General features: G+C 44.1%; 1 protein-coding gene across 2 annotated transcripts in view; it reads left to right on the top strand.

Moving 5' to 3' along the window:
• Positions 1-13,016, top strand: part of cyp26b1 (cytochrome P450, family 26, subfamily b, polypeptide 1) — a 27,206-nt gene extending 14,190 nt beyond the window's left edge. For both annotated transcript variants that reach the window (XM_076028068.1, XM_076028069.1), the window contains 6 exons: positions 2,291-2,515; positions 9,790-9,908; positions 10,117-10,273; positions 10,687-10,842; positions 12,224-12,508; positions 12,596-13,016. In XM_076028068.1, coding sequence (XP_075884183.1) covers positions 2,291-2,515; positions 9,790-9,908; positions 10,117-10,273; positions 10,687-10,842; positions 12,224-12,508; positions 12,596-12,988 — 1,335 coding nt within the window. In that variant the 3' untranslated portion in view covers positions 12,989-13,016. The remainder of the gene's footprint in view (positions 1-2,290; positions 2,516-9,789; positions 9,909-10,116; positions 10,274-10,686; positions 10,843-12,223; positions 12,509-12,595) is intronic.
• Positions 13,017-13,275: the final 259 nt, after the last annotated feature.

Here is a 13,275-nt window from a genome sequence, read left to right on the forward strand (position 1 = left end):
TGCGTTTGTCCGCAGGCGCTGATGTGTGTCCCTACTGTGTGTGTGTGTGTGTGTGTGTGTGTGTGTGTGTGTGTGTGTAGAACAGTAAGCAGGATGTATATTCTTTTCACTCAAACAGCCCATTTACAGTTCTGGGGTCGACTCCCTCTCGCTCTGCTGTGACCCAGACCGTTCAGAGGTCAGAGTCAAAGCCGAACCGGGGTCATCTCGCTAACTGACTCCAGCTCGGCTCCTTTTGGGCTGTGCTGACAGCTGCACAACTTCACCTGAGGGAGGGGGGGGCCCAGAAATGTCTTTGTGGCAGCTAATAGTGTGAGTTCTAAAGGACAAATATTGCACGTCTCAACTTTTGAACCGCAGTTGACTTTGCTTCAAACTGAGGTCCACACACTGTTGTGCACTATTGTTCCGAGAACATTACCGGTACTCTATGTGAGCTGTGTTGTGGCAGACAAGGCCAAATATGGTGCGGTCCAAGAACATACGACATGTGGCATTGGAAAAAATGTGTGTAAAATGAGCATATTAGCCCTCTGTTTAAAGCGTCCAGCATAAACCTTTCAGCTTCCTGCTGAACAAAGTGGTCTCAGAAAGTGGGAGAAACACCTGGCCTGTTGTGTTGTTACTGGGAGAGCATCAGCATGTACCCAGAAAAGATGCTCACTGCATAGTGGATGTATGGTAACTGTGTTGGTTGGAGTTGCTTTAGACTTGACATTTGAAAAAAAAAAAAAAAAAAAAAAGTTAGGTTTAAAGAGCTTACACACGAAAATGTTAATTTCCAACAGACATATTTCCTGAAGACCTGTGTAGGAGAGTAAGTCAACAAATCCAAGCTGACATGCCAAGGGGAAATAACCAGTTTGTTTAACTGGTCGCAGCCTTGGCAACTTCAAGTGCAAAGGTTCACAAGTAGTTTTCTTGTGTGTGTATCGTTAAACACTTGAAGCATAGTATATTTATTACATTTGTACTAAGTGTTTCAGTTCAAAGTAGCAAACAAGGTTGAACCTTTGCTGAAACTGACCTCCCTTTTTAACATTCCTTCACTTCACTGGACGAGAAATTTCATTTACAGTACGTGAAAGCTCAACCGCAGCCTGTTTAGAAAACCTTTAACCTCCACCGGCCATCTACTCTAGCAGCAGCAGCTGAACCCGGATCACTTCCTGGAGGCGCCCTGAATCAGTTTTCATTGAATCAACCTGCTGCACATCGGCTTCCCAAACATCTGCCCTGTCCAAGTTTACTTTTGGTTTCGGGAGCCCGGGTCGATGGAAACACCAGTAACTTGTAGCATGTGGGAACTCAGACCTATACTGGGCTGTTTGGGCCCCCAACCACAGAGAGAAAAAGTAGTTAGTCTGAGCTTTTAGAGGTGAACATCAAAGCTACAGGGAAGGTCGGATCCTTAAAAAGGCTGTTTTGAATTTATAGCGAGCATAAAAATCAGTCGTAAGAATTTCTGCAGAGCCTTGACTTGAAAGCTTTCGGTCACTTTTTGCATCTATCGGCGTCGTTTAGTGGCCGGTTATGCAAGTTTGTCTAATGATGTGAAAAAAGTTGTGTGTGTGTGTGTGTATGTGTGTGTTTGTTTTACTAAATAATGACATTTATGAGTATGGCAATATGTCTATGAAGATTGCCAGTAGTCCAAGTCATTGCAGTCTTGAAGGTTGGAAGAAGATCAAGACCAGTTGCCTTAACTCAGCTTTCAAAACCACATTTAGGCGTCAACGTTTTCTCAAACTTGTCAAACCAATAGGAAATGTTATCTCCTATTTCTCTAACCAATGCTCCACTGTCTGGAGAGTTTGGGGGTTTCCTTCCAAATGTTGTTCCGTGTTTGCATGCATCTTCTGCTGGCAGAGGGAAATTCCACCTCGACATCTACCATCACTTCCTTGAAAGACACTCCCAGTCCGAGTCTGTCATCCTGAAAGAAATCAAATGAAAGACCTCTCTCGAATGTGAATCGCCACAGAGAGTAATAACGTGGTGAGAACAGCATTATGTCTTTAAATACAAAGTCAGGAAGAAAATGTCAAGGGGAAAATTTGAGGACAGACAAAATATGACGAGAGCATTAGATTCATACAGTTCCTCCGAAAACAAACAAACAAACAAAAAAATCAGTGTAAGGAAAAAGGGTCTAGATAACAACCTCAAATGATCAGAGCTCGATGAGAGATTTGGGTCCAACAAAGTCCAACAAAATTCACGCTAATGTTTTGTTGCAGTTTAAAACCACCTGTTGGTCCTCACGCCTTCTCTGTATTTGTCCCTTTAGGGTTCGGGCTTCCACGCGTCACGAAGGCAGAAGTACGGCAACGTGTTCAAAACCCACCTCCTGGGCCGCCCCCTGATCCGGGTGACGGGTGCCGAGAACGTGCGCAAGGTTCTGATGGGCGAGCACACGCTGGTGACCGTGGACTGGCCGCAGAGCACCTCCACGCTGCTGGGACCCAACTCGCTGGCCAACAGCATCGGAGATATTCACCGCAAGAAGAGGAAGGTCAGTCGACACACACGTGTGCAGATCACATCTCTGGCCCGCGAATTGGATACCCAAACTCAGCGTGGGCGAGAGTCTGGTTCAGGATGTGCAGTTTGTGCAGCTGCGTTTCCGTTATGGTTTTTTTGCAAAATAAAAGCAAAATTTGTAACATTTCGACAAAGTATAATTGTGATATGCAGGTGTTTCCATTGAATGCTGTGAAGCACATTGGTTCTTGTATTTTTCTCTTTGATTACTTGTAAAAAATATTCCGTCTCCTCCTCCATCAAAACATAAACGCATCTAGTGACAGATCTGGCGTTTTCCCACTGAAATTAGCAGAATTTCCACAGAGCAAAAGCAATGAAGTGTTGTGCAGCGATGGCAAAGCTAAGGGGATCCCCCTCATCAGTCGCCTTCACTCTTATGATGTCCAGGCAACACCTGTCTTTACCATCTTATTGGATGAATGAGTAAATGAAATTTCGCTTCTTGATTTTCCTCCGATTTTCTCATTTCCACATTTCGTCTCAACCCACTTCCTGTCTGCCCCTTCTTTCTCTCCCTCCTTTCAGTGCCAGGACTATTTCAGGTAATCAGCCACTTACCTCTCCCTGCAATTATCCCGTTATCCCTGGGGCACATACCTTCCCCCTCTTGTGCACACTAGCGCACACTCGCACACGTGCACATAAACACAAACATACAAAGGACCAGCGCATGAAGCAGAGTTTGCTATATTTCTTCCTTAGAGTCGTCTCAGTTTTTCTCTGTGAAGGGTGGCGGAAGGAAGACGTGAAGGTTTATCATTATTATTATTGTTATTATTAATATTATTATTATTGTTTTAGAGGGTAAGGTCAGGTTTCGTTCTCGAGGTGCCCGGGGACAGTGAGGGGTCGGCTGGGTCTAATCTGGGCCCGGATCCCCTCTCCCTTCCCTGGAGACCCCAGCACTAACCTCATGTAATGACCCCTGATTAGGAAGGCTGCCTCCTCACACAGCACAAAGAAGGGCTTTCTGTGGGGCCCAACACACACACACACACACACACACACACACACACACACACACGCACGCACGCACGCACACAACTGAACTGAGTCCTGCATTCAGCCCAGATACATTGATGTTCGTTGCAAGTTTTGATATTGCGAGTAAACAGACTGGCTGCTTTTCTGTGACCTTTGACCTTAAAGGTCCCAGATGATACAAAATTCACCTCACCAGTGTTTTTTTTACCAGTAATGTTTGAGAAAAGCTCTTTTTCTTTTATTTCTTTGCCTACTCAGCTTTTAAGTCAAAGTGAGTTCTTGAAATCAGCCCCTTGTGATGTCATAAGGTTAGAACTCAGCTCATGCCCTGTAAATGGACATCATTGGATAGAGTAAAAATGAAGCCTGCTAACAATGTTCATAATATTAACATTATCTGATGTTGTTGGCCCTGCCGCTGTCTTGAAGTTTTTTTTTTACCATTTCCTGTTGGAAAACATCTCTTATATGGGGTATAAAATTAGACATTGGAACATGCAGAAATAAACATGAGGTAAGCCTACTGGAAGATTACCACTTGCAGTACTGTATTTAGCTTTAAAATATATCTGTGCATCTCAAGGAGTGTGACACACTCACTGAGGCCCAACATGTGGCGGCTGATGCAGAATCCACTCATTTTAGAATGAAGGAGGTCAACATGTGAAGGAGATGGGAGAAAAAAGTGCGGAGAAGATGGATGTATGTAGGCGTGTGTGTGTGTGTGTGTGTGTGGGTTGGCTACACTTGCCCTGTTTTCTGGGTAATAAAACCGAGTCAACAGACAGAAGCGAAACAACATCATCTGAGGAAAAGAATGAGTGACTGGCTCACTTTCTGATCCACTGGAACAGAGCTGCTCCTCTCTCTCTCTCTCTCTCTCTCTCTCTCTCTCTCTCTCTCTCTCTCTCTCTCTGTGTGTGTGTGTGTGTGTCTCAGCTCTCCTCGTGGTTTTGGTACGGAAAAACAATCTTCACACAGCACATTAGCCTTTGGTGGATCAACATAGCCAGCCAGTTTCCATATAACCCTGTGTTAAGCTCGGAAACTAAGTCCCTCAAACAGCCGCAGTGGCCAGGTTTTCCACTACAGGCCAACCAAGGCCAAATTGGGACGGCCTGACCTGACACATCATCCTTTTTCAGAATGTATAATATCAAATATTTACCCGTGCTTGACTTTTTGCTACTGTGTCAAGGGTGCAGAATTATTTTCAGGTGACTTGAGGACATTCAGGCTCTACAGGATGGAAGAGCCTGAATTGCTGCATTCACATCTGACAAGGGCTGAATGCTGCAATAGAGAAAAAAAAAAAAGAAATCCAAATGTCAATCTGTCAATATCCACTGACAAAGAGGCATGCCGCAGATTTGGTACTCTAGTGAGCAGATGAGGTATTTCGAGCACAACTTCATCTAATTCCAAAGGTGCAGGAGATTAAAAAAAAAATCATAGAGAGGGGTCAAATTTGACAACCTTCATGATGTGGCAATCAGTAGACCTTTAACCTTTAAAGTTTAATCCACTCAGTTTATTTCATCCAAAGCCTCTTAATCCTTAACTTAAAAAATGCTTATTTAACATATATATTTTACATCCAGTCCAATTTCATTCTTCTTCCAGCGTCTCCTGTGCTTCTGCTCATCACCAGTAGAGGGCACTGCCAATTCTGACTGAACGCTTTGGCACATCATGTTGCCCCTCCACTCACTTCTAGCAGCCTCCGAGATTTGAATATTAAGGGGAATAATACATGACAGCTTTAGCTTTGAAATCCTAAATTCTGCTCCAGATCTGTTGGGTGAAAAAGACCGCAATGAAAATCAAAATCAGTCTCAATGTTAGTGGAGGAGAGACAAAACAATATTCACGTTTACCATGTAGTATTATTATAGTATTACTAATGCCACCAGAACGTGTATATGTTGGCATTAGTATTGCTGCCCAGATGGAGCAGCAGAGAAATCTGTCACTGTCAAACAGGGCTTACTCATGAATTTTAGTCGAGTTAAAATGAAAAGCGCTTACGCAGAAAAAGGGTAAAGTGAGAACAATTTGAAAATGTTGTGACGTTCTATCATCTGGAAAAAAAGAAAGGAGCCAAGGGCACTGCGGCGTAGACCATAGTGTGGCTACACCACAATTTCTCTTGTTCAGCAAATCAATTTTTGTTCTGAAGAGATTGAAAGAAACCCCACTGAACTCCAATGTGGAAGAAAAGAAAACACAAGTATACACGACAGCCCATATGCAAAAATTTCAAGCAATATTTCTGGAAACTAAACCTTTGTAATATTTCTCCCACGTCAGTGACAGCAGACCCAGACAGGTACTTTGGCCACCCGCTGAAACCACCTTGACATTGCCTTGTTTTTGTCCAAACATAGCACCAGTTTTAGTTGGAAGCTCAAACCAGTAGTGAGTTGAACTGTTTTGGAAGCTGTAAACTGTGAAATGGCTGTAAATCTGTTGTTTTCTGGAGGTCTGGAGAATTTTCTCTTTTATTATTATTGGTTGTTCAATGCTGCTCCTTTGCAGCCAAGAAAGAATGATTTAGAATCTGAAAATGAGCAAGATACAAAAGCTTAAGAGGCAAAACGTTCATGTGCAAAAAGTGCATTTAGATATTGAAGACAAATCGAACACAGCCTTTAGCTGAAATACTATTCAACATCCTCTCCAACATTGACTTCTCCTGGCTTGCCTGAACTTTAAACTTACAATGTTTCAACCCCGCAACAAAGCCATCCTTCTCTGATTGGAGGTGATGATAGAGAAGGAGGAGACGCACGGACTGCTTGTTTGACTTAGCGGGAAAAGAAAAAAAGGGATTAAAAATGTAGAAAAAAAGGATGGACGAAGGGGCAGGGCGAGACGGGAAAAGGTAGGAGTCGAGAGGGAGAGAGAGAGAGAGAGGCAGGGAGGGAGGGAAGGAAAGGAGGGCAGGGAGAAGAATAAAGGAGTCTTTACATGTCTGTGGAACCAGCAGCTCGCAGCACTTTCACATAATTTAAGACATATGGACATTATTAGGACGACCGTGTCTGTGTGTGCGTCGGAGACGAGGCTTTTTTTGTGTGCAACAGAGTGTGTGTGTGTGTGTGTGTGTGTGTGTGTGCGTCTTTAAGCCCATGTCTCTGTGCAGAAGACAGTCACGTTTTTGTGGTGCCGCAAAATGACTGTTGTACCGAGCACCTTCGCCAAAACCCCTTTCCTGTGTACAACGTGGAACGTCCAAGAGTGACACTGCATGAAAAACTCTCTTTGATTGGCAGCGGTTCTGTCTGGGGTGATACCACGCTAATGTGTGCCGAGGTTTTCGTGTGTGTGTGTGTGTGTGAGAGAGAGAGAGAGAGAGAGTGAGAGGGAGAGAGAGAGAGAGAGTTTGTATGACCTGTAGTTACCTTTCAGAAGCCTGGCCTCACATTGCACAACCAAGATGTGACTCACTGGTCCTACAGTAGCGCTCTCCTGTTGTGTGTACATGTGTGTGTGTGTGTGTGTGTGTGTGTGTGTGTGTGTCTAGGAAGAAGGAAAGTACTCAACTAAATTGACCAATTATACGTAATCCAGTGCAGACGGGTTAAATAGCTAAATCCACAATGTTAAACAACAGCCTCTGGCTTAACTAATATTAAAACCAATCACCATTTTCTCTCTAGTGATGGAGGTTTTGCTAGAGCTCAAACAATAACCAAGTTGTTCTCACTTGATATAGATAGATAGACTGATAGATAGATAGATATCAGTTGGCGAGCCATGTGTCTCGGAATAAAAAGATGATAAAAGGATTTGAGAACCATCAATACTAGAGTAAAATTAATTTGGTTTAACCAACTTTCTTTTTCAGTTTAACATATTTTACATGAACCTAATTTGAATGAACGCAATTAACCTCTTTTTCTGGACCTTCCAATAGGCAACAGACTTTTTTTTTGCCAGGAAACATAGTTCAAGTGAATTGTGCATGATCTGAAAGATTAATGACATCATCTGTTTATATTGGTACCCTCCTAAACTTGCTATGGCTAAACCTTTCTTCTGAGAGCCTGCATGGATGTTGGCCAAAGCTCTGTTTCTTTTCCTCACTTTGCCACTTCAGCACCCATAATAAGTCCAGTTGGAATCACTGGTTTGTTGGTTTGTTGGTGGGGATAGTCAGCACTTTAATGATTTATTGCTCTGGCACTGAAGCACTCTCTTAATCACAAGTAATTGGTGATAATCAGCAAAATGGCTTCAATAGCAACACACTTGCATAACTGCAGTGGAACCCTTTAAAAAGTGGAATGTTTAACATATCAATAATACATTTTGCACGTCTTGGAAACACCAGTAGCTATTTGGCACAAGCTTTCAGTTGCCTTCTGCGTTCACTGCAAAAACCATTTAGGAGTTGCCTCCATTGTTTCCGCAAAGGATGTTCATTTGTCCAGTCTCATTGTCATGGGCTGAAATGATTCAGATGTGAGGTTTTCAGGATGGATCTAGGAGGATTCAGACTAAACCCAGATGACAATCAATCGCTGATCCCTCGAAGCCTTTCAATACTGACTGACCCTGGTCTCCAAACCAACTGCATTTACTGCCAGCCGCAGAAAAGATGAGCGCAGACAGTCCTGAGGTCACTTGGTGTGTGTAATCCCCCTGTGGTCAGTGTTGGCGAGTGCACCGTGTAAGCTGATCTGTGACCAGATGGGCTGAAAGGTGGGGCGGTAGTGGAAATGTAGCTCTGCTTAACATCTTATGATCTAACAACTCCCTAACAGGGCCACATAGGCACGCGCTAATATCGATACTCAGCTAAGCTATTGTTCATTCATTCTGTGGTCACCAGGAGGGAACCAGGGTTTGGAAGGCTGATGGCAGAGAGAAGACCGGAGAGGATAGAGAAATAAGAGGAAAATGAGGCAAGAGACAAAAATAAGAGTGCTTGGCCAATGGTTTGGTGGCTGAAGCATCAACCTCATGAACCACACTTACCCTCCCTGGCCAGGCTTCAAATCCTCACTAGAAGCTCCTTTCTTCCCACTCAGCCCCCATTACATCTCATAAAAAAGGAGCAGGACTTCATAACCATCTTCCATTAGTGTGCAAAACTGCAGGAATTCCAATCACACTGTCTTTAAACAGCAAAGACTACAGGTTGGGGGCTTCCAGGTTTGCTGTGTTTGCACACTGTAGCTAAGTTTAGGTCTAATGTTTAGGTCTGCATGCAGGTTAAAAAAGAAAGGATTAAATGAAAGATGACAACTGATACAATGAAACAACAATCTACACACAATCACATCTGACGTCTTTAGTGGCATCATGATCCAAGGTCTCCAACAGCGAATTGACCAGACACACATTATTTGAGGGGTGCATTCATGCCTTGTAGAAAATGGTAGAAAGTTCCAGTCCTGTTTCAGTTCACAGAAAATATGAAACATGTGCACCGCTCACTGAACTTGACAATATTACTTCCTACGCCCGCCGGTGGAATAAAAACCACTATTAGACTTCGATGCCCCTCGTGGCTCCACCGTCGCACTCTTTTAAAACTCACTGCTGAAAGCCTGTAGGTCCACTTCTGAAAAGTTGACATTTAGACCAAACTGTGACTGCTTCTCACCGAAGTTCTGGAGGTTAAGTGCACAAAGTTATTTCTCCAAATGAAACTAAACGCGAGTGACTGATTCATATTAATATAAAAGCCCCATTCTTGTCCGGCCTGCTGGCTTTTCTGCTCTCCGCTCCAATGTTCTCCACTTCTAAATCATTTCCAAGACCATCTTAAGGGCAGTTTTGGAGGTTAAATCAGATGGAATGTTATTTGTCCAAATAGTACTGACGACTGGTGACTGATTCATACAAAGAAATACTACAGGCAGCCAAGAAAGACTTAAACCCCCTCCTTTCCATGCTCATTCTGTCTGTCATTTTAATTCTGCTGACTATGGGGGAAAACCTCCTAATGTATAAGTCTCTGTAAAGACACGACTAGAGGAGAGGGGGAAAAGAATCAAGACTTCAGTGGCAGTGAATGAGGTCTGGGCACCACACAAAAGTGTTGCTATGGAGATGTTCAGGCAAAATCACAAACATTAAATATATCAAGATATTATTAATAGATTTCAAGAGTTGTTTTTTTTTTTTTTTTTTAATAAAAAAAGAATAGCGACTTGAAACAATCTACTTGCTTAATCCAGAGTTTATTGACTGAATACACGTCTAAGGATGGGGCATGAAACAATGTCTCTGTTTTGCTCTCTGCAGGTGTTTGCCAAAGTGTTCAGCCACGATGCCTTGGAGTCGTACCTCCCAAAAATCCAGAAGGTCATCCAGGAGAGTCTGCGAGTTTGGAGTTCCAACCCTGAGCCCATCAACGTCTACAGGTAAATGGGATCATAGTTGGAGGTGGCCTCCGCTTACCAAAATGAGACCACGTCATTATTACAGCACAATGAACTGTTGTGAAATATTTGTTTTGGCTCAGTGTGTTGATGCATTTATTTCTTCTAAAAGCTGGACAACATCCAGGCTGACATGGTGAAAGGTCAAATAAACATTTGTCATATATAACTCTAAGTTCTATCCTGACAGGGAGAGCCAGCGGTTGTCCTTTACCATGGCGGTAAGGGTGCTGTTGGGATTCAGGGTGTCAGAGGAGGAGATGAAGCACCTGTTCTCCACCTTCCAGGACTTTGTGGACAACCTCTTCAGCCTGCCCATAGACCTGCCATTTAGTGGCTACAGAAAGGTAAGTGTAGACCTTCTCTACTCTTTGGCTGTCTTTCATATAAGGAGGAATCATCACAGGGGAAATGAAGCGAGTGAGTGTTTGAGAGTTTGTCCATATTGGCTCTTTTGAAAACACTCTGCATCTTGTCAGAAGGAAATCATTTTTTAAAATGGAGATTACTTTATCTGTCCTATGTCTCCAAAACCCTTTTGAAAATACGTGGAGCCAAGGGATAAATCATTCTAGGGCAAGCTGTCCCTGCCAGTGGGAATTTTGAGGCTCTGACTTTTCTCCTCAACAACTCCATGGAGCATTAAAAATATTTCAACAGAATAGGGCTTGCATTATTCAGATCTTGCCGTTGTGCGACCCACAAGGAAAGCCTGCAGGGGCGCGAGTGTGATGCAAATGTCACTTGAACATGTTTGCAGGGTATCCGTGCGCGAGACACCCTGCAGAAAAGCATTGAGAAGGCCATCCGAGAGAAGCCGCTGTGCTCCCAGGGGAAGGATTACAGCGACGCGCTGGATGTCCTGATGGAGAGCGCCAAAGAGAACGGTGCTGAGCTGACCATGCAGGAACTGAAGGTAACCAGCCAACTCTCAATAAACTATACAGTCACTCATCAAGACAGCGCTTAGTGTGGATATCGCACTTTGTTCCTGTAAAGGCCACCTGATTTGGCTGGCTGACTGCACTCACATTATCTTAAGTTGCCCGACTGGCAAAGTGGCAAAGTGAGCACATAAATAAAATATGACTGAGTGGTTGCCAAGCCTGATGCTTACAATCAGACAGTTACAGTCACACACAAGTGCACACACGTGCACACACACACTCTCTCTCTCTCTCACACACACACACACACACACACACACACACACACACACACACACACACACACACGAGTGGACAGGCACACCCTCTATTTACCTATTAAAGTAATTCTGAGGAATTCTGTGGAAACTCAACTCTCAGCCTCAGCTCTCTGTGGTTTCTGGGTTAAGTCCAGGGCCAAAAATAAGTCAACACTCCCCCTGCGAGGGGTCTGAAAGAGGCCTCCTGTACGCACACACGTACGCACACACTCATATATAAATACACACTCAAAGTGAACTGGGGAGCCCCTGTCGCAGAGGCCCAGGCTGTAGCACTCTCCTGCAGTTTTCTGACGCACGTATGCATAACACACACATGTGGGGTGCGGTGGAGATGTGTTTTGACACAGATGATGGCAGATGAGAGGTTTATAATGTGAGTCGTGCAGCCCAGCCTCGGTCTTATGTATTCCACTACTTTCATAATGGTTCTAGCACAGCGTGCCCTATGTTGTTACTGGACAAAGACACCAACATTCCAAGCACTCTTCTCTTTAGGAATTAAAAACATTCTACTGTTATGTTATTGTGTGCTGACTTGAAATTTTAATTTGTCACTAAGATACTGGGAGGGAGAGGCTAAAGGTGTGGAGTTGTTGATTTTTGCGCTACTGTAAGTGTAGTGATGTTGGTTTTTATTCAGGTTGCAATAAGAGAGTCTCCATGTTAGGCAAATATTACCTCACCACTTTTTTCTAGAAAGAATGTAAATCAACAAAAGATATCTGGAGCTTGCCAATGTACTCCTCACAAAAAAATAATCCATCCTTTCCTTTTCTTCTTTCATTTCCCCCTATTTTTCAGAACCTGTGAGATAAAACACCTTCCTAAAATTGTTCCATTGTCAGCAGTTTTGCTGTATACGATACAAAGAGGACTAGAAAGTAGAGTTTTTGTAGAACTGTGATGATTCACAGGAAAGAATGGGTACAGAGTTGTCACTTTCAGTAATATCCATCTGATTCATCGGCACTCTCAGCCGACTTGCCCAAAGATTTAGAAAGTTCTGCACACAGGTTGCACAAGATGACATTCCTGGATTTAAATACCTCAGGACTAAACTGATTTTCTCCTTTATTTTATCCCACAGGAGTCAACCATTGAACTGATCTTTGCCTCCTTCGCCACCACAGCCAGTGCCAGCACTTCCCTTATCATGCAGCTCCTTCGGCACCCTACGGTCCTGGAGCGACTGAGGGAGGAACTGAGAGCCAGGGGTCTCCTTCACAATGGGTGCCTCTGCCCTGAGGGAGAACTCAGAATGGAGACCATTGGGAGCCTCAAGTACCTTGACTGTGTCATCAAAGAGGTGCTGAGACTCTACACACCAGTGTCAGGGGCCTACCGAACCGCCATGCAGACATTTGAACTTGATGTAAGTAGCTTTCTCTAATTACAAGTTTTTCATTGCATCCAACACAAGCCTTACCAAGTCCAATGTTCCTCGTCTTTCTGACTTCAGGGTGTCCAGATCCCCAAGGGTTGGAGTGTAATGTACAGCATCCGAGACACCCATGACACCTCATCTGTCTTCAAGGATGTGGAGGTCTTTGACCCAGACCGCTTCAGTCAGGAGCGTGGAGAAGACAAAGAGGGACGCTTCCACTACCTGCCCTTTGGTGGCGGCATCCGGTCCTGCCTGGGCAAGCAGCTTGCCACACTCTTCCTTCGTATCCTGGCCATTGAGCTGGCCAGCACCAGCCGTTTTGAGCTGGCCACCCGGCAGTTCCCCCGTGTGATCACGGTACCTGTGGTCCACCCTGTTGATGGGCTGAAGGTCAAGTTCTTTGGTTTGGACTCCAACCAGAATGAGATCATGGCCAAATCAGAAGAGCTGTTGGGAGCAACTGTTTGATGGGCAGAAGATTTGTGGGCGGGAGAGAGGTGGGGTGGTGAGGGGGTGGGCGGGCAGAGGGGGATGAAATACATCTTTATGCAGAAGAAGGCTTTAGGGAAAGGAAGAATTTCAGAGGTATTTCTTCTTCCTCCACCTTTGCTCTGCCAAGTTGGAGGTTCCTTTTCAGACTGAAAGAAAAGCAGAGGCCTCCATCTCTTGTTACATCCCAGAAAGAAAGAAATAAGCTGCCAAAAAGTTCTTAATTATACTCTATTCTGTGTATTTTTTTTTAAATGTACAAACAA

The sequence above is a fragment of the Nelusetta ayraudi genome, unplaced genomic scaffold, assembly GCF_046127955.1.
Source record: "Nelusetta ayraudi isolate G7.1 ecotype Tasmania unplaced genomic scaffold, CSIRO-AGI_Nayr_v1 ptg000022l, whole genome shotgun sequence".
NCBI lineage: Eukaryota > Metazoa > Chordata > Actinopteri > Tetraodontiformes > Monacanthidae > Nelusetta > Nelusetta ayraudi.